General features: G+C 45.9%; 1 protein-coding gene across 3 annotated transcripts in view; it reads right to left on the bottom strand.

Moving 5' to 3' along the window:
* INSR (insulin receptor) overlaps window positions 1–20,341 on the bottom strand; it is a 58,411-nt gene extending 38,070 nt beyond the window's left edge. For 2 of the 3 annotated variants that reach the window (XR_007908223.1, XM_051810812.1), the window contains exons 1-2: window positions 20,067–20,341; window positions 11,342–11,893 (exon numbers count right to left, since the gene is read on the bottom strand). Coding sequence is in view for 2 of the 3 variants with exons in the window: in XM_051810812.1 (XP_051666772.1) it covers window positions 11,342–11,893; window positions 20,067–20,148 (634 nt within the window). In the remaining variant the exon portion in view is untranslated. Of the gene's footprint in view, window positions 1–11,341; window positions 11,894–17,778; window positions 17,880–20,066 lie in introns of those variants that run through there. The other variant, XM_051810814.1, reaches the window with a different exon arrangement.
* Window positions 20,342–21,064: the final 723 nt, after the last annotated feature.

Raw genomic sequence — 21,064 nt, 5'->3', positions numbered from 1 at the left:
AACAGTTGGCAGTGCCAAGAATAGACTGGTGGTACCAAAGTCCATATCCAGCACTTGACTTGCTGCAGAACACTGAGTACAAAGCAAAACACTTGACAGTTGATTGCTGAGTCCTGCTCAGTCCCCCCCAGCACCAAAGTGTATCTGAACCTGTGCTACTTCAAATCAAGCCTTGGGTGGATGGACATGTTACCACAGCGGAGAGTCACTGGCAAATCTGAGCACCGAGAGACCTAAAGCATGGTTGAAAAACACAATCTGGACTTCTTTTTGTTATCACAGATTAGAGCATGTGGAAAAACAACACGCTCTTCCTTGGTGCTGATCAACAAGAGCCGTCATGCAGCAGCTCCTCCTTTCACCAGCGGAGCCATGCAAAACAAGGGGACATTTTTCTTATCACACCCTCCAAATTCACGCACTCAAAGGAGAACATTTTATATTTCCCAGAACAAAAACTGACTCTTGATGCAGATACCAAGTTCGAATAGACTGGTTTTGTGGACTAGAAACTCAGTATCCAAGTGCCCGAGAGAGCAGCCAAACACTACACGAATTATTTAAGCAGCCCTGGAGATAAGATTATCAGAGTGTGGAAGAGAAGCTTAAGGAAAAGGTAATCTGCACACAGCATTTCTTTTGCTAATTTAATAATTGTGCAGACACTGATGAGGTGAGAAGTTGTTTCAGATAAAGCACCAGTTTCCGCATAAATGCTTTTTCCTGAAGTCTTTAGGTAAGACTGTACCATATGCTACACTTCCCCTCTGCCAAAAACACAGATTCCTGGAGCCTAAAATCCATGGAATTGAATGAACAGAGAAACAGTTTATGGAGCTTTAAAGGCTTCACTTCAAGTACAGTTTTAAAACAAAAGCCTTATTCCTTTAAGCCATGTTAAGGCTCCTCTGGGCGAGACTTTCAGACAGTCAGACATCACACTGAGGAGCTCCATTTCCTCTCTGGCTTTTGGGAGCTTTTGAGGGGTACTTAAAGGGAACTCTTGGACTCCTTCATCCCCAGCTGAAGCTGTGTAAACACATCAGTGTGATCAGCCTGACTTCAGAAAGAAGACATTCAGAAAAGACTGAAGACCAGAAAAAACAACCCTGTTCATTCTATTAAATCATTGTTTTCACTACCCAGAGAATATAATTGGATTGTCTTCACAGAAAAAACAAGGAGAACATTTGTCTGATACTCAAATTTTAATGAATCCTTCCACTGCTCATGAAGTATTAAAACTCTTGCAGTGTTGTAACACAACATGGATGTGCTTAATGAAGTTGAAAATGGCAACAGAAAAACGCTTCATTATCCCAGGATGTCTGTGGAATTGCATGTGCCTTATTCCTGGGAAACCCAAAACACAGGGATAAAGCTTCCTGCATCATTCCTGAGATTTTCCAGTCAAGCCCACTTTAAAACCCAAGCATGTACTTCTTCAATCATAAAATGCTGCTGATATGACAGAGTCTGTCTGAAGCCTCTGTGTGAGGGATTTCCCAGTGCCCAGGTCAGAGCAATAGCTGGAATTTGATTTTTCCTTGCTGCAGGTTGCTCAGTAAACTCTCAGTTACTGCAGATATTTCAGAACGAACAACTCAGAGCTGATGGCATCTCCCTCACATTATCGGAAGTGACGCTGCCAAATTCAGACAGACCAAATAATCCATCCCTGGAACCCCCAGTGTCATTTGGACTCTTCACATCAATGGGGGAAAATCAGCCAGCAAATGGGCAACCCCATTTTGTGTCATCAGACTGCCACATGAGAATGTCACATCCTAGCACTCAACTCCTTCCTCTCAGCAGGAAAGTTGCATCTGTCCCTGCACCTCTGGAACACCTCGGACAGCCCAATCTTTCCATCCCATGGTTACTTCTCTGTGACCCCACAGGGATTACACCCTTACACTGCTGTGTGCTGCTAATGTAATTAAACTCCAAGAGCTGCAAACCCAGAGAAAGTATCAAAAATTGAGTTGGAAATTGCAGCTACGCAACTCCAAGCCGTGCTTGCTCCCTTGCCCTGTGAACCTTCCCTTCCTCACACTCCTACAGTCCAACAGGTTTTGTTCTGATGAATACATTGGGACCAACCTCCTGCCTCCGTGCCCCAGACAATTCACATTTTAAAAACCATTAACATGAGGAACTGTGCTCAGGGGTCAGATCAAAGCGAACTGAGAGAAGCACAAGGGACCAGAAACCAGAACTGCAGAGTTTACTGCTCAGTCTGAAGGTATTTTCTCTGATCTCTGACAAACTTGCTCCCTAAGTTGCCTTAACTCTGTGTGTTGACTTAAAAACCATAAGTCTTGTGCTGGAACTTGAGCTCAGGCTCAGCTCATCACATCAGAGACCCGAAATTCCAGCATGGTTGCATACCAGCAGCAGTTCTGTGGGAGTCCCAGGTGACCAGCACTAGGATGTGTGCACAGAAAAAAAAATTGCACAGAAAAAAAAATGGAGTAGTTCTACAAACAGATTAAAGAAATTCCTTTTTCCCAACTAAAAAGACCTTGCAAATTTTAGCGTTCATCAGACCAATCTCGCTAAATACCTGTCACCCTCATTTGGACTATGAACAAGGGTCATAATTCCTGACAAGGGTCTTAACTCCTGACAACTCACCTGTCCAGTCCCTGTCAGTCCTTCAGCACCTGCAGTGTGGCAGTTGATGTCTGCAAAAGCTTAAGCCGCCCGAATCACAATTCCAGTGGAGCAGTATTTCTTGACACCCTTAAAAAAAAGCACCTCTAACCTGATACACAAGATTAAAATCACTTCTTTTTTTTTCAGGAGTGCACCAAAATGATGACAATGAAAGCACACACCCCCTGAGTTCTTTAAAAATAAGTAGAAGAAAATTAACCCCAACATTATTTTAACCGGACTTTCTTTCCAACTCTTCTGTGGCTTTTTCTTCATAACATCATCTTCCTCCAACCCCTCAAGGCGCCCAGGAGGCAGCCTCTGTGCAGGAAAATAAGCACAATCTCAAATTAAGGAATTCCCATGGAGGGTACAGAAGCTCCGTGTTAGTCCATGGAATCCTCTTGCCCTGCCCGTGTCACAGAACAACAGAATTCCAGAATATCCTGAGTGGGAAGGGACCCACACGGATCATCGAGTCCAACCCCTGGCCCTGCACAGACACCCCAGCAATCCCACCCTGTCCCTCAGAGCGTTGTCCAAACGCTCCTGGAGCTCTGGCAGCCTTGGGGCCGTGCCCACTGCCCTGGGGAGCCTGGGCAGTGCCCCAGCACCCTGTGGGGGAAGGACCTTTCCCTGAGATCCATCCCAACCGCCCTGGCACAGCTCCAGCTGTTCCCTCAGGTCCTATCCCTGGTCACAGAGAGACTGTCCTTCTCAATAGCAATTCTAAACCGATTCGAAAAGGAAGAAGGAAATTCCAATGATAAAACTTTCTGGACATGAACAGGTGCCGAGTGTCCCGCCTTGTTTTGTCAGTTCATTTAAATCTAGATTTACAAGGAATCCAGACTCTTCACATGAAACCATTATACCCACTCAGTCAACATTTAAGTACCACATGGAGCCAAAGTTAAATCTCTGTTTGTTTTACATGTCACAAGCCAAAATAAAGCCATGTTGACGACTCTCCAATGACGTCAGCCCAGTGCCCCTCAGTACCCTCTGCTAAAAAAATCAAGATAAAGGCTCTGAAGGCACAGGGCTGTGATCCAGTATCTCCCTGCACACTTATGCAATACCAGAAGAAAACTTGGGACCCAAGCCTGGAATAACTAAAGGTTCATCCCAAGCAGCTCAGCCAGGACCCCCACAACCTTCCCTGACTCAACCTTTTTTCTCTCCCACCCACTGGCCCTAATTAAGCAGCATAAACACCCCAGCAAGTCCATTCACATCCCTCCAATGGGAACTCGCAGACAATTATAGGATATAATTGGGAAGTCTAATCATTGAACTTGTACCCAGCTATTGTTACAAAGCTGAGAGGAGGGTGAGTGTTGCTTCCTCCAGGACATGGCTGGTTATTCCCCAGCTCTGTAATTAATCAAAAGGTCCTGAAATCCTCAACCTTTTAGTGAGAAACAGTCTTTGTGCTGGTCACACCTGGGGGGTTTTGACCTTTTTTGTGTTTTGTTTTGTGGGTTTTGTGTTTTGTCGGCGTTTTTTAAACACAAAATTTATTTACAAAGGCAATCCCTGTCAAATCCAATTCCTGACAGAGAAAGATGTTTTAGAAAACTTTGCCAAGTGACATATTTCAGTGAGTCTGCTCACACTCTCTGAATACACTTCTTTGTATGGACCCAACAGTTCACAATCTCTTTACTGCCTTGAACAACAAATATTTCCAGTTCTTTCCTTGCAAAATCAAAGAACATTTTACCATCATCCAGCTTAAATTTATTTTGCTCTATTTGCCTAAATCCATGAAGGGACATCAGAATTCCATCTGATTTAGAATACTCTAATAATTAATTACAAGTTTTAATATTTAAAATACAGAACAACTGTTCTTGCCCTCATGAAGGAGGGGTGAAGAGAGGAAAACATACAGGACACATAAGCTGGCTAATTCCTTATCCTCACTTACAGCACCAAAGCACCCCGAACATCCAGCAGGATTTGCTGTGAATGAAACATCTCCTCCTCCCTGAGCAAACACCTCACACCACGTGAACCATTTCCTGCTCTCCCATTCAGGCATTAACACGCATTAACAGTCGCTCAGAATTATTACTTTATTATTGTTTTTACATTCTCTGACTTCCCACGTCCATGCCTGTGCCCAGACAATGGCATTTTGGTGTCTGCCAAGTGTGCTTGGTCTCCTGTATTTTATCTAACAAGGGGTAGTGCAGGTTCCCTTTTTAAGCAAATAAGGTGACTTGGAACTGCTCTTGGAGCGGGATAAGTAAGTGTTGTACCTGAAGCACTTGTGGCACAGCAGCTTGGCACTCACAAGGGCCAACGTCACCACTGAGGATCGAACAGGGGTTTAAAACATCTCGAGTAACATCAGTGCTGAGCCACTGCACGTGAAGCCTTAAACTCCTCTCAGCCTCCTCAAGGGCCCAGACTTAAATAACAAGTGTTTTGGAGAGAGGGCTAAGGGTGAAAGAATTAAAATAGCAACTCAGATCAAACCAGATGAAAACTTTTCCAGTTTTCACTGTATCAGCAGCAAAATACCTCATTCTCCTTTTTAACTCATAAAAAACCTCTTGCCTTGACAAGACCTCTGTACAGAAATTAAGATATCTAAACTATGTGGAAAAATTATCTGTATTTAATGTGTACTAATTGTCAGATGAGTAATTTTTTTATGATGTTATTTTTCCAAAGTTCTAAAGATAAAAAGGATCAGACAGTGTGGTTGGGAATTGTGACAGGAGAAGAAAATCTTCACTCCCAAGTAAAGGTGCAGCAGTGAAGAACCTGAAGAAACATCAGTGTGGTGAGACCACGGGAGCTGCATGTGAGAGGATTTCTCAGTGAGTTGAAACCTTTTTGTATTGAAATCCTACAGTCTTGTGTCACCCCAGGGTAGTGGAGAAAAGCTGCTTCTTCACAAGTTTTGTTTGTTGTTTTTAAAGTAGAGTACTCTTAAATAGCCATTTGTATGGAGGGATTGTTTCCACCCCTTTTCCCCCAATTCTGGGCTGTATCACACCCCCAAGCACCATAAATCTCTTTACTACTCTTAATAAGTTCAAGTGAATTAGTTTAGGGTGTCTCAGTGTTGGTGAACACCCCAACAACCCCAACCAGGGGCCCTCAATGAAGCTGTTCCTCGGCAGGGGTCAGCACCGACACCCTGGTGAGATTATCTGGTGTCAACTTCCATCTGGCTTTTGTCAGGGCTAGCAAAGAGAAAAAAGGCAGTTCTTATCAGATCTCCAAATAAAAGGAGCACTTCCACTACTACTTCATGTAGTAGCAACTGCAAAAATTTCCTTTGTGTTTGAAGCTTTAAAAATATCTTGCCCTTGGGGTTGGCTGAGTCTGTTCAGTGCTTCAAGCCCCCTTTCCCATACAAAGGTAACCAAGCTGATGGTTACAGACATTCCCAGCACATAAAAATTACAGGAAGCTGTTGCTAAGTTATATAAACACCACAAAATGTTTCCCACACACACCTCTGAACTTTGTTATTCAAACCTGCCTTGAAGACATTCAGAGTTGTAGAGTTTCTGCTGGCACTGCTCTCTCTGAAAGCCCTCGGTGCTATTTCACAGTAGTTGAAGGACATTTCAGGCTGAGTAATTTTTTCCTCAGTGCTTTGTCATGTTGCTTGTACTTCCTCACCTGTCCCCTATCTGTCACAGAATTTTCCCTGGATAAATCACAGGAAAATTAGAGAGATTCGGTTGTGTCCCTTTGTCTCCAGATCTGCTTTCCCAACATCACAGAAAAAAAAAATATCACGGAATATCCTGAGCTGGAAGAGATACACAGAGTCCAACTCCTGCTTTGCCCCAAAAATCACAGCCCAAAATCTGGACAAACATTATTATCTTCACACAGAATCTTTCTTTAGCAGCTCCTCTACACGTCAGTTATTCCAGGCTGTCATCCCTTCCATCTGCTGTTTTATGTCCCCTTCAATGGGCCCTAATTGTTTCATATACTTTCCACAAATTTAGTATTCTGCCACAACTTCCAAATTGCACTAATTGAGAGACAACTTTTGTTTTTAACACACAAAGCAAGATAATAAATGAAAGAAAGAGTCTGTCGACAGACCTGGAATGGCCCAGACACTTAGTAACTCACGTTTCCCGGTAATGAGAAATCCCAAGACCAAGAATAGATTCCTGCAAAGGTTTCGTTCGGGATGAGCAGAACTTGAATTTCATCATATCCTCTAAAGAATGAAGTCTGTATTTCATAGAACTATAGAATGAATCCTAAAATGGTTGAATTGGAAGGGACCTTAAAGCCCACCTTGTTCCACCCCTGCCATGGGCAGGAACATCTTCCCCTATCCCAGGTTGCTCCAAGTCCTGTCCAATCTGGCCTTGGACACTTCCAGGGATGGGGTAGCCACAGCTGCTCTGGGCAACCTGTGCCAGGGCCTCACCACCCCCTGAGTAGGGAATTTCTCCCTGATATCCAGCCTAAATATTTCGTCTTTTAGTTTAAAACAATTCCCCTTTTTCCTATCACTATCTGGCCCTATAAAAATTATTTCAGACATCCATCCTTATATTCTAGGAATGTGGCCCTTCAGTATCCACCAAGGGACTGTCTGAGATTGCAGATAATTTTCCTGGTAACTTTTATTTGGCCATTCTACTTTTCCTTCCTATTACCTTACTCCACTTCCAGATGACCCAAAATGCAATAAAAGGCTGAACTTGACATTATAATTACACTGTCAAACCCAGCAAACTGCTACAAGTTTTGTATGGACAGAGCAGCCTGAATGCAGAGGGAATTGGCAGGAAATCCTATTTCAGAGGGAATTGTTCCTTCCTCAAGTGGAGTGACAGACATATAGAAAGAAAAAAAAAAGTGGAAAAATGCAAAATATGAAAATCATGTTTGGCAGATCCAGACCGAGGTCTAGGACGTGGCATTTCCAGCATTTTTGTTGTCTGCATTCTTCAGCAAAGACTCTCTCTGCAGGAACGTGCTGCACAGAACCAAAAAGTGTGGTTTTATGGCAGTAAAAGTAAGAACACATGGGAAAAAAACCTGTTAAAAATGTGAGTGGAGAGGTACAAAACCCACAGAGCAGGAACAGCACTTGGCTGCCATAAACAGCATCAGGCTAGACCCAAATTCCAACCAGACTACATATTTCCCTCCCTTCCTACCCAAAATATAACATGAGTTGGCCTTAACTGAACCGACTTGCTTTTCACACCAATACAAGTGACTTAGGGGGAAAAAAAAAGAAAATAAAACCCTGAGGAAGCACATCCCGACGGATCCCAATCCATGGTGAATCCACCTACACAGCCCTGCACTCAGACACAGATTCCTCAATATTGAAACTGGTTTTTTAAAGGGTGCAGCTGCCCACAGACGATTTCAGTTCCTCCCCACTGGTTTCATCCCTAACCTTCGCTCCAATGTCTGGAAGAAGATCCTTTACTTTGTTGTCTCCAACATGTTATCACCAAGTGAAAAAAATTTCCGGGCTGGAACTGTAGCTGCAAGGATGATTCAGAGCCCTGGATGTGTGCCTTGGAGATAATTCTATGCTGTAACTGAAAGTTAGTCTTGGAGTTAACCGGGATCTTTGTGCTGATTAAATAAATACCAAAGAGGCAGGATGGTGGGAGGGATAATGGCAAGAGACCACGGAGAGCTGGCAGGGGAAGGTCAGGGAATGGTGTGGAACAGATGGGGGACAGCCGGGAACACACTTCAACCCCAACCATTGCCATCTCCCTTCCCACACACAAGGCATTTAATGGAATTACAGAATTGTTAACGTCGGAAAAGACCTTTAAGATCATCAACACAGCAACTCCACTAACCCATGTCCCTAAGTGCCACATCCACACATTTTTTGAACACTTCCAAGGATGGTGACTCCACCGATGCCCCGGGCAGCCTGGTCCAATGCTTTCCAGCCCTTTCCATGAAAAAATTTTCCCTAAATATCCAACCTAAATCTCCCCTCTGGCAACCCGAGGCCATTTCCTCTCATCCTGTCACTTGTTACCTGGGAAAAGACCAACGCCCACCTGGCTGCATCCTCCTGGCAGGGAGTCAATTTTCTGTGACATCCTTCAGCCTTCCCACATGTGCTCTCCCAAACTGCTTGCCCACCTAATTTTCTCCAGCAACTCTCCAAGCTTTGCAAGCTGGAAAAGCTGATCAGTTTGGGACTTGTCTCTGTCAACTGATACACACTCTGTAACATCAAAACCATCAATATTTACATATCCTTTGGGATTTTTCACAATCCCAGGGCAGCAGTGCTCTCCATCTCCAGCAGTGCTATGAGTTTAGACAGCAACAACTTCCCATCCCGAGATGCAAACCAAAAAATAGGAAGCAGGAGATTCTACACCAAAACAAACCAGAGGTACAAATAACCTATGTTAAAACACACAAACCCAAACTTCCCTATGAAAATGATACTGAAATCGCTACATTTAGAAGAAGTAGAGAAAAAAATAAAAGAGAACGCACTTAAAACCAGAGAGCCAGGAGAATTCAGACCTGCTTTAGCTTGACACAACAATTACACATGCTAAGGATACATTATGGGCTGGCATGAGAACAGAGGATGCAGCGATTCCACCGGCAGGTTCACTAAATAAATGTCACTTAATCTCCACCACCTTTCCCGTCGCATGTGCTCAAGAGTCTAAATGCTCCTCACAAATAGTCTAAAAAGTCCAAAAGACCACTCAGGTTGTCAAAATAACTTCAGAAATACATGGGAAGGTGTCACAAGGTGCAGGACAATTCACACCCCAGTGTGCTGAAAAACCCAGGTACCAAAAAATTAAAGTACAAAAAATTAAAGTTCAAAACAAAGATAAACCCAGTTTGTTAAGTGGTTTGGGAAATGCAGCCCAGTCACTGCCCAAATATGCAGGAGCACTGCTTCTCCACAGCTTCTGCAAGGAAAACCAGATGGGAGTATCTGTATACAGTGACTTTTGGAACCATTTTCCAATTTAAATCTCAATTTCTAAGTCAAACAGACATAGTAACTGAGCTCAGTTACTGTGGTGCTGTATTGGTGTCCTCCAACAAACTCAGTGAACGTGTACCAGAGGCTCAGGAGCTGAGATTCCTGTCCCAGTGGTAAAATATTACATTCCTACAGGTTTCATGGATATAGGCAGTTGTATAAAGGAGAGAAACCATACATTCCAGTCTGCTGTAGCACAGAAAAATTCACAGGAATTAGGGACACCATGGCCTGGCCACTGAAAAGCATCACTCAGACCTTTAACCTTATGAAACAGCAAAAAACAGAACACATGAAATGCATAAGAAACCAGGTTTCAGTGCTGATATAACTGTATACCCCAAAGTTTATAAATAGAATGCTTTTTTTATTTTAAAAAAGGAACACACGTACATACTTGCATCTTCTTGCTCATACCCTGTTATTCTGGCCACAAAAAATGACCACTTTCTTTAAAAGGAAGCTGGACAATTTTGGGGTGAAGAGTAGCAGAGGGGAAACCACATTAATTGCATCAGTTTATGCACACTGGTAGGAATTCCTTCTCAAATTTGGCACTTAGCACTCAGAGTTGCCCTTTAAAGCTTGGCAAGAAATTCTCCCCAGCCCACAAGTTTCCTAATTTCGTCTCAGGACACACTGGTTCATTTGGATGCTCGACCTCCAGAAAGGCAGACAACCCTAAATGTGTCAGTCTCACCTCAGTTCACTTTGCTCCCCGTCAAGTCAGATTTGACATAAATTAAAGTAAATATATAATTAAAGCTAAACTTAAGGTCAGGTTCAAGTTTGGAAAAAACAAATCTGCATGAAATTAAAAGCAACTCTAGTAGAGTTTGAGAACTGGAGTTCAGGAGTGGCAACAAGCCGGGAGCTTTCTGAACACACCTTCTCACCTGAACCACAACCCTGGGTTCAAACCCCATTATTTCACCCTCCAACCCATCCAGGTCCTCTCTCCTCCTTCCCTTTTCCTCTTCAGGTCTGACTTGGCTTCCTGCTTCTTACTCTATGCAAACACTGCTCACTCATCCAGGTATTTTAAACGGTCTTATGGCAGGAAGGTTTCAGGAAAAATGTTATTGCACCTTTCCAGAGTCATGTTTATTCCACAAAGACTTTTCTCTGCTGTCCTGTTCCCATTTGCTGCAGCCTTTCAGTCAGTCTGGACTTTTAAATCCCTACACAAGCACCAACAGAGATATTCAGAGCACCAACTATTATGCAAGACATCAGTTCCACTCACAGTCCACTAAAATGGGGAGCTCCAGGCAGTTCCCGACTCTCCAGAGAAACCAAACGCACATTTTTGGATTCCTCATATATGCAGCTGAAAGAACTGCTCAAACAGCCCCATCACAAAGGTTCTGTCTTTACCTTCTAACGCCCATTTTTAGCCTGGCTTTTATGAACCTGTGCTTAAAGACAGCAATCAACAGGTACCTGTTAGTTCTCCAACAGATCATAGAATGGTTTGGGTTGGAACAGACCTTAAAGATCATCCAGTTCCCACCTTCCACTAGCCCAGGTTATTCCAAGCCCCATCCAACCTGGCCTTGGACACTTTCAGGCATGGAGCATTCAAGACCCCTCTGGGCAACCTGTGCCAGTGTTTCACAGGACTGGAAGGTTAAAAACTGACAGCAGACCCACAGCTGAGCTCCACCACCGTGCACTCACCCCTCTGGCAGCGATCGTGTGTCCAGCAGCGCTCGATGAAAATGCCGTTTATCACAGTGGGGGGACAGTTGCTCTTCCCTTTCACGGTCCCAGGACACACATCTCCACACTCCTCCTTGTCATCCTTGTTGGCCACAATGTAGTTGTCCTCTACAGAATCCAGAATCCTTGACCAGTCGATGGTGGACAGGTAACACAACTCATTGTTCTTCTCAATCCTCACGGCACCCCGGGTGATGTTCATGAGGTTGTAGAGCCCGATCTCCTTCAGGTGAACCATCTCAAAAATCACCAGGGCATAGTTAAAGAACAGGTGAGTCCCCCTGATCACAGTGAGGTTGGGGAAAAGGCCCTTTAAACTCTCCAGGCCGTACACACGGAAAAGCAGCAAGTAGTCTGTGATCATGGTCAGCTTAGGAAAGCTGAGCTCACGGAAATCCTCTGGCTTGGTTTTAAACATCAGCAATATCTGCAAGTGGCCCTCGATCACAGTGCAGTTCTCCAGCATGTTCAGCCGGGTCAGGTTGTTGCGGATGTCCATGCTCCTGCAAACTGGGAGGCAAAGGAAAACGTTATTTATTTATTTAACAGAAGCTTAATTGTCTTGAGTTTCCTAAATACACAGTTTTGTCCGACTGCACCATAACCAGGACACATGGCCCTCTCAGCAAAGCAGGCCTCAAGTGTTAAGAAATACACTGTGGGGAACATTCCCTGGTATTATGGTTACAAAATAAGACTGAAAGAGTATTTCATCATTTTTTCTGCCATTTTGAGTGTCTGTCTGTTGCCTCTGTCACGACTCAGTGGTAACACCAGTCCTGAGACATCCCTCATGAAAGGAAGAGACATCTGAGCAACTGAGGCTGTTTTCTCTAGACAGTTGCTAGCGACACACCTACCTCGTCTCAGATTGTGCAATTAATGCCAGTGGATTAGAGGGAGTAATTTAGAATAGTTGCAGGGAGGGGAAGACATGAAAAGAATAATGGCCAGAGATGGTAGTGCTTGGGAAGAGAGCAGAAAAACCTGGAAATACACACAGGCAGGAGCACAGCCCACGCTTCTGCCCAGACTTTGCTGACAGAAGTCATTTACTACATTAGTAAGTTTTGCCCTGAGCATTCTTTTCAGATGAGGTGTTGGGGCTTTTTTGCTATTATTTTCTCAAGGGTGCAAATCTCCCTGTCTTGACTACCTGGGCAGTTTATTTAGCAGAACCAGTAACCCAAAGAACTGGCAAAGTGAACAACTACATGAAGCATAAATTAGAAGGTAAACAGAACAGTAGGAATCCAGGCACCAGCAGAAGGAAAAAAAGTTTGAATAGGAAAATATTTTTGTTAACTCTAAGCACAGGTAAGAAATCAAGAAGGAAATTCAGAGCCCCACACCAGCACAGCATAACAGAACTCACAGTGACAACCCTTTTGAAATTAAACGTCACAGAAACATCAGCCAGACCTTAATATTCAAATCCAGGTGGATTCTTCATTAATTTTTCTTTTTTGAACACTGCACCCACTTAAAGGATTCTCCCTTTTGTCTAAAGCTTAGAGAGCATCTTCCCTCCCCGCTTAAGAACAAAAAGCACAGGATCTTCTGCCTTTTTGTCACTGCATTTAAAGCTCATCAACTCTAAAATCACTACACCACAGCTTCAAGAGATTACCCAGCAACAACCAGGCCTTACAAAACTAATGCAGACACAAATATTTCATTGTTAGGATTGCCTGACTCCTCCTGGTTTCACACAGCCCACTGCTGTAGGGGTTAAAACCAAATTCTATGCAAATGTCTTAATGATTATTCAAAAATTTGCTCCACCGTAATAAAAAAAAAAATATTAAATTTGGCAACACTAATATGGGACTTGAAGCCCAATGGGACTTTCTGGCACTGTATCCAAGTCGTTTCATAAACTGCCTTCTGGAAGAAAAAGTGCCTCAAAGATTAGGGATGTACTTGAAAAAGCAGGAAAGGAAGCCCAATGACCAGCAAGCAGCAACCTCTCTGTCCCAGACTGGAAGTAACTCCAAAGCTGTCCTGCTGCACATCCCACCCTGGGGCTAAAAGAACTGGGAGAGCAACAGATTCAGCTGAAATACTCTGAATATTTATTGCAAATAAATTGGCATTTCCAAGGAAGCAAGTGCATGACAGCACGGGGCAGTGGTTTCTTCACGAAAGGAGAAGTAACAGAAGGACAAATAAAACTCACTGTACAAGTCACCACAACAGTAAAACTCAGATAAATTCAAAATCCAACATTCTGGTTCTTATTTATTAGTGGTTCTCATTACTGTTGAGCACACAGGCAGTGCTGAGGTGGTACCCAGGGCCAGCTGCTGTCACACAGGATAAAGTCCTGCCTGTTGGAATGTGACCTTAAGGAAGAGGAAAGGGAAAAAAATACAGCTCAGCTCTCCAGACTAGGAATTACTTTGTAGAGTAAGAGCTGCAGGCTATTGCTGTGGCTCAAGGCCATGAGATGCAGATACACACTGAGCATAACTGCCTCAGTCTTTCATCCTTTTGCCTAGAATTAGGCAAGTCACCAGGAACTGGACACGAGCTGGCCCCAGACAAGCCCTTCGCCCACAGCCATCACTGCTCAGCTCCATGGAAAGAGAACCCTTAGTTTGGGTGGAAAGATCTCCAGTTTGGTACAGTCAGGACCAGGCCCTCCTGGTGCTGTGGCTGCATTTCAGGCTGTAGAGATCTTCCTATCGTCCAGGAGCAGAGCTAAGGAACTTGGTCTGAAGGAGCTATTCTGGGTGGGAACTGTTGCATCACCTCAGCACCTCAGGGTGGGTGCCCAGCACTGAGGGAATTCATGATCCTCTTTGGCAGAGGAACAGATACACACCCAGCCAGGCTTCACAGAGAGGATTATCATGGAATCACACAATGGTTTGGGTTGGAAGGAACCTTAAAGCCCATCCAATCCCACCCCCTGCCATGGGCAGGGACACCTTCCACCAGACCAGGTTGCTTCAAGCCCTGTCCAACCTGGCCTTGGACACTTCCAGGGATCCAGGGACAGCCACAGCTTCTCTGGGCAACCTGTGCCAGGGCCTCACCTCCCTCACAGGGAAGAATTCCTTCCCAATATCCCATCTAACTCTGTCCTCTGGCAGTGGGAAGCCATTCCCCTTGTCCTGTCCCTCCATCCCTTCTCCAAAGGTCTGCTCCCATCAAACCCCAGCCTGGTCTCTGCAGCCCTGAAGATCACAGCTCTCACCACCTTCCTAAACACTCAAAATCAGTTAAATTACACTGTCCGTGAACCTGATTCAAATAATTCTGGGCTTCTAGAGATCACCACTAACATAAGCCATGCTGCTCTTGGTCCAAACAGCCTGAAAGCTGCTCAAAGATCTGCTAACCTACTCAAAAAATCCAACAACTTAAACATCCACACAGGACATAAACCTCCCTCGCTTCCAGCTCTCCCCATTCTGACATGGACTCCCCACTGAAGGTGGCCAAAGGCTAAGAACACCCAATATTTTGAGATGTGTGACAGAACAAAGGTTTGCTGAAGCTGAATCTAAAAAGAGACAGGTGGAGCTTTTGAAAAGTTAAAGAATCATATAAATCTACCAGAGCTGGGAGTATAACGTCCACAGTCCATCAGCTGTTTGCATTTTACAACTATTTTTGTATTTTTCACCCATTTTAAGCCCAAGACAGAATACATTATTGGTCATGAGTGCTGCCAGCAGACTTGACAGGGGGTTCCACACATTCTAGCAAACCAGGATGTCCTCTGAGTTATCCAAACTCTGCTGCTTCCAAAGCTGAGCAGCAGCAATGGAATAATGGTCACATCCTCTGCTCCAGCACTGGGGGTTCTGCACCAGCCCTTTAGTGGAAGGATGTCAAACACTGCTGGGAGCCTGGTATGGAAACTCAGGAGGCTTTCAGAGTACATTAGAGGTTTGTTTCTGAAATAAACAACTGAATAAAAGACTAATATAGTTGTAAATCTACACAGATTAAATTTTTTTTACCATTTTTTCCCACATTGAGATAAAAATCACAGTTAACTATTTTTCATGTTCTACTTCAGTTTAGTTTTTAAGTGGTAAGTACCACCAGAGTATCTGAGCTCCTTTTCTTTACCCCCTCAAGTAGAATAATAATTAAGAACATCTGAGACAAAATATGTTTTTCGGTTGGAGGTTTCTCCATCTTTTCATGTCTCTGAATTTGCAGCAGTTTGTATCTCCTGTTCATGCAGTAGCTGTTTAAGTCACCCCATAAATTTATTGTTACCAAGACAACAAGAAGCAGTTCAAAGCAAAGTAATAAGCATTTTTCCACAGCTTCCCTCAATAGTAGTTCTTCTGCAGGGACAGGGGAATTATTCAACCATTCATGATGAAGGCAAGGCAAGTCTGATCCCAGAAGATGGAGAGCAAAGTTGAGCCATCAATTATAGCACAGACAACCTGGTTTCAAAAAACACATAAATCTGTTTTCAGGGAACTAAAAATCACAAATTGATTCTCCAGTAGTAGGGCCCAAAGCTACTCCTATGCAAACTACTGGCAAAACCTCTACTACACATAAATTCCTGAATTTCAGCAGAACCAGCAGCACAGCTGCCAGAGGAAGCACATCCTCCATCCCTGCTACCAAGCTACTCACAGGAACTTCAAAAACGGAATAAATCATTGTAGACATGTTCCATCAGCCTCTCCCCCCCCCCCCAAGTTGAACACATGAAACAAACAAACAAACAAACAAATCCCAAGATGATGAAGCCTCTTGGACAAACTGGTTTGGTAACAACCTTCAAATCCTGAATAAAGAAACCAGATCTGATGTCAGAGGTTAAGTTTTCAAGATAGAGTCTAACCAGGGGAATAGGTGGAACTTAAACCTTGTTTATAGTAAATCATGTGGATACCAAACCTTAATGATTCACTGCTTCAGAGCTCTGGCCTTTAACAATAAAGACCAGTGTAATCTGGCACAGAAGGCTCACAAACCATTTGAGGCAACTATCAGTTAATTCTGCTTTTTTATAGTGTTTGCTGCCTACCGAATAAACAAATTATTGGAGAAAAATCACACTCACTTTGGTCAAGCCAAAAGCTTTGCAATTCTACATAAGGTAGTGGTATTAGGAAACTGGCAAAAGGACTTTTGGGTTTTTCTTGGGATAACTGCTGAGACAGGAAAACATCCTGTTAAGTGACATGACAGTGGCAGGGACTGTAAGACAGTTCTACCTACTGCAGCAATAGTTTCATAAACATACAAACCATCTAATTGTGAAATGTGAATTTTTAAGCTTCAGTTTTGCACCTCAGACATTTAGATCTGAGCAATGAGCTGGATATGGACGTCAAAGTGAGCCCCTATAAACCCCCAGCCCCTCAGGGAACATCTCAGGTGCCTGTTACCTCCCACGATTCACACTGGCACGACTGAGTTGAGGGAAAACCTCTCATGGAGGTCACCCAAAGCACAGATAAGCTCCCAGCCTGGCCTACAAAGCCTGGTTTGGGCTATCTTTATGCTCTCCTCATTCAATTCAAAACACAAGAGAAAACAGGACTCATCCTGCCCTGTTTTCCAGGCAAAGATAATCAGCAGTGAGGCGATACGTCCCAGGACCACGGAGATCACTCAGGGTAACGGCTCAAGTCGGTGTCGATGGCAACAGACCTAAAGATCCTCCTGCTTCAAAGGCAGCAGGAACAGGTTCTACACATTGCCAATATCAACATCATTTACATTCCACAAGATAGTCACCCCAAAACTGACCTCCAGAAAGCTCTGGGGTTTTACACTGCTCAGAGACAGTAAGTGCTGCCTCTCTCCAGAACAGTGAGAGGACACATTGGGACAGCGCACGGACACGGCTGGTGCTGGGTTTGGTACAGCCTTGCCCTCCTGCACTCACTCTTACTATTTTACACTCCTGGGAGCACAATTTCATTCTAGAGTGAGTCTCTCAACACCAAAAATTGACACAGGGTTGAGGTGGGACAAGGGGGCAGTTTCTTAATGAGTTTCCAAGCCTTCTGTGTGAGCCAGATATAATTAAGAAGCAACCTACTTTTAAGGGTAGTACTACCGCAATACCCAGTGAAATTTGTCCCACATGATGATTTAGACGGAGAGATCTCAGTTAGATTCCCACATCAGCAGCAGGTAATGCATGTGCAGCACTCAAATTTAGGGCCCGAGTTTAGAAGGGGAGGAAGTGTACTCCAGACTCTATAGAGTGCATTGATTAGTTTTCCATTAACCACAAAAGGAGCCCAGAGTAAGTTGTTCCCTTAGTAGATGCCTAAAACTAGGTGAGGTAAATCCCACCCCAAATACCACAGCTAATGAACTGACAGGCATGAGTCATGAGTGAGATTTATTTCAAGAAGCTGCATTATGTTTACACAGTGATAAAAAAATACACAAACCTGTTTTTCTTCCCAAAACAAGACGTATGGATCTTCATTTCATGCACAGGTTGGGTCTCCTTTCCTTAACCCTTGTTTCTGCTTGTGTCAGTAACTTCTGAACTCACCAACTACCTTCAGTCTCACGTAAGAGAGAAAGAGAGCTCTCACAGAGTATTCCTAAAACACTTAGGGGATGGATCGAGGAGGGAAAACTCAGTGTCTGCATCCAAAGGATGTAAGTGTGAATGTAAACCACCCCCTCCATTTGCCTTCTGAACCACTTACACATTCTACATGCTGCTTTCCCCCAAACTCCTGCTGTCTAAAGGGGGAAGGGAAGGGAAAGACACAGGGCACAAGGAAAACTATGGATAGGGGGAATACTGTCACTGGAAAACAGCATTATCTCGGGGCCTGTCTGTGTGAGCACAGGGCTCCAACAAAGCTGCTCTCATCAGCCCCGTTGCTCAGGGAACAATTTGTTTGCTTATGCAACTCCTGTAGGTGCATTTCCCCTCTGAGCCAGGCTGGTGCCCTCTAGGTCCGGGTTGTTTTCCATCCCCACCGGAGAGCTCCATGACCTAATCATTCCCAGAAAACTGAGTCAAGCACCACAGCAGCTGAAAACCTTCTGAATTAGAGACCTGATGGTCCAAATTGTCTGCAAAATACTTTACAAAGTATTTGCGCTGTATGAATGACATGAAAATATTCCAGCCCAGACCTTGCTTTGGTATCTTGTGCTCCTGTTTCTCCATCCATGAACTCAAGAACATGTAGTAATCCCACCAAGTAGTAACACAGCAAAGATTATGGAGTTAAGATCATAAACACATTTGCATCTCAAAAAGCAAATATGATTTAAATAAAGAACTAAATAACATGTTTCACTGTAGCAGTAATAATAACATTTTCAAATTAGGAACTGCTGGACTCAAGTTATATATGTATTTATTTATTATTAGTGCTATATGTTAACTGCCTTCACCCCTCTGATGGTAAGAGGCAGGTTTGCCCACACCAGTGGGACTGACCCTCCCAAGGTAACACTGAGCCACCAGCCTCCTTTAAGGCTTTGACCATAAAAACATATATGAGGAAGAAACTGGGGTATTTTTGAAATATGAAATTTGTCCTACTGCTGGAAAAAGAGGCTGTTTTATGGACAAATCCTGCTTTATTCCCTGAATACCATTCACATCCCAAAAATGTCACTGGATTGTCTATACTTGAACTGATTCTCTTGCTACCACCTTTTCCAATGTGAATGTTAACAAGCAGATTGTCTATGGGAGAGATGATCCACAGATCCTGTCAGTTGTCTTTAAATAAATATTTCCCTTTTGTTAAAAAAATCTGTAAAAATCACCCCAAATTAAAGAACCTCTAATTAAAGGATTTCCTAAGCAAGTTTATTTAACGTAACCCACCAAAACAGCTCGTAATTCTTAACCTCTAGCCAGCCGTGGGTTTAACAAGCTTGTGACCTCCACCCCAACATCTTTACGCCCCGTTGTTTTCTTTTTTTACAAGCCCCTGCGTAAACACAGACCATCCCCTCGGAGCATTCCCCCCTTTATAGCTGGGGATTTGGCATCACTACCCAAAAGTGGTTAAAGACAAAACCTCCCCGTTTGGCCACACTAAACCCTCCTGAAATCGGAGCCGGTTCTGAGGCGGCCGAGGAGCGGCGGGGGCAGAGGGCTGGAGAGGGGACCAGGAACGGGACCGGGGAAGGGGATTGGGGACAGACCCGAGAAGGGACCGGGGAGGGCGACCAGGGAGGAGGGAACCGGGGAGGTGACCCGGGGAAAGCGACTGGGGTGGGGGAGACCAGGGGAAGGGTTCGGGGAGAGGACCAGAGAGGGGAACGAGGGAAGGGGACTGGGGTGGGGGATCAAAGACGGGGGACCCGAGGAGGGAACCGGGGAAGAGGCTCAGAGGAAGAGAATCAGGGGCAAGGAATCAGGGGAAGGAGCCCGGGGAATGAACCCGAAGAGGGGGCCGTGCCCTCCCCCGCGCCTGCCCCGGGCGCGGCCCCCGGTGACCCCCCGGCCCCATAGCGGGGCCCCGCGGGCCGGGACGCGCCGTCCGCTCGCCGCCGCAGCCCTTCCCGGTGCCGTGCCCCCTTCGATCCCAGCGGCCGCCAGGCCCTCCCGAACCGGGGGGTGAAGGTGACCCGGGAGCGCTCCGGGGCCGCGGCCGCGCTGCCCGCGGGCCCCACGCAGGTACAAAGGGCACGGCGGGGCCCGCTCTGCCGCCGGCGCCCCCTCCTCTTCCCTTCCCTTCTCCCAGCCCCGACTCACTCTCTCCGCGGCCGCGGCCGCACCAGGCTCCCAGCACCACGGCCACGGCCAGCGCCGCCGCCGCCGCCGCTCTCGCTCCCATCCCCGCGCCGCCGCCGCCGCCGCCGCCCGGCACGAATCAGAGCCCGCGGGGCGGGCGCGGGGGCCGGGCCCGGCCGAGCATCGCCGGTGGGAGCCCCGCGGAGCCCCCCCTTTATAGCGGCCGGCCCCTCCCTGCCCGTGCTGTCGGCCCCGGCCCGGCGGCCCCTTTCAGCGCAGGCCGGGCTGGCGGCGGCGCCCCGGCCAGTAAACAAGGGGCTGCCCCCGTCAGCTGGGAGCGGAGCGGGGCGGCGGCAAGAGGCGGCGCGGAGCTGGCGGGGACGGGACGGGACGGCCGAGGGAGGAGCGGCGGCAGCAGCAGCACCATCAATCCATTCATCCATCCCTCCCTTCATCCCTCCATCATCTATCCATCCCTCCCTCCCTCAGTCCATCCAGCTGCGATCCCCGGCCGCCTGTGAGACCCGCTGATGGGGAGCCGCTGTAGCCCCGGTAGCGTTTGAGAGAGTAAAACGGGGCGGTTCAGCAGCAGCATCGCGCCCTGGGTTCGAATGGAAAGAGAGGAGGTTGGGGGTGGATGTTTGGGAAAAATTGTTTCCTGGGAGGGTGGTGAGGTCCTGGCACAGGTTTTACCAGAGCAGCTGTGGCTGCCCCGTCCCTGGAAGTGTCCAAGGCCAGGCTGGACGGGATAGTGGAAGGTGTCCCTGCCCATGGCAGGGGGTAGAGTGAGATGAGCTTTAAGGTCCCTTCCACCCTAAACCATTCTGTGATTGTATGATCCTATCTTGCTGCCCCTGGCTGTGCCCGTGTCCCTCCTCCTCCTCCCATAAGGCATTTGGAGAGGATGAACTGCCCCCAGACCCCCCTGGACGCAGCTTGGGGTGAGGGCACTGCCCGCTCACCAGCACAGAGCCCAAAGACCACTGCAGATTTCTGGTTCTTTTTCCTCTGAGATTCAC

The sequence above is a fragment of the Manacus candei genome, unplaced genomic scaffold (genome assembly GCF_025592945.1).
Source record: "Manacus candei isolate 608988 ecotype Guabito, Panama unplaced genomic scaffold, ASM2559294v1 h1tg000078l, whole genome shotgun sequence".
NCBI lineage: Eukaryota > Metazoa > Chordata > Aves > Passeriformes > Pipridae > Manacus > Manacus candei.
This window is presented reverse-complemented; position numbering and strand designations above follow the sequence as displayed.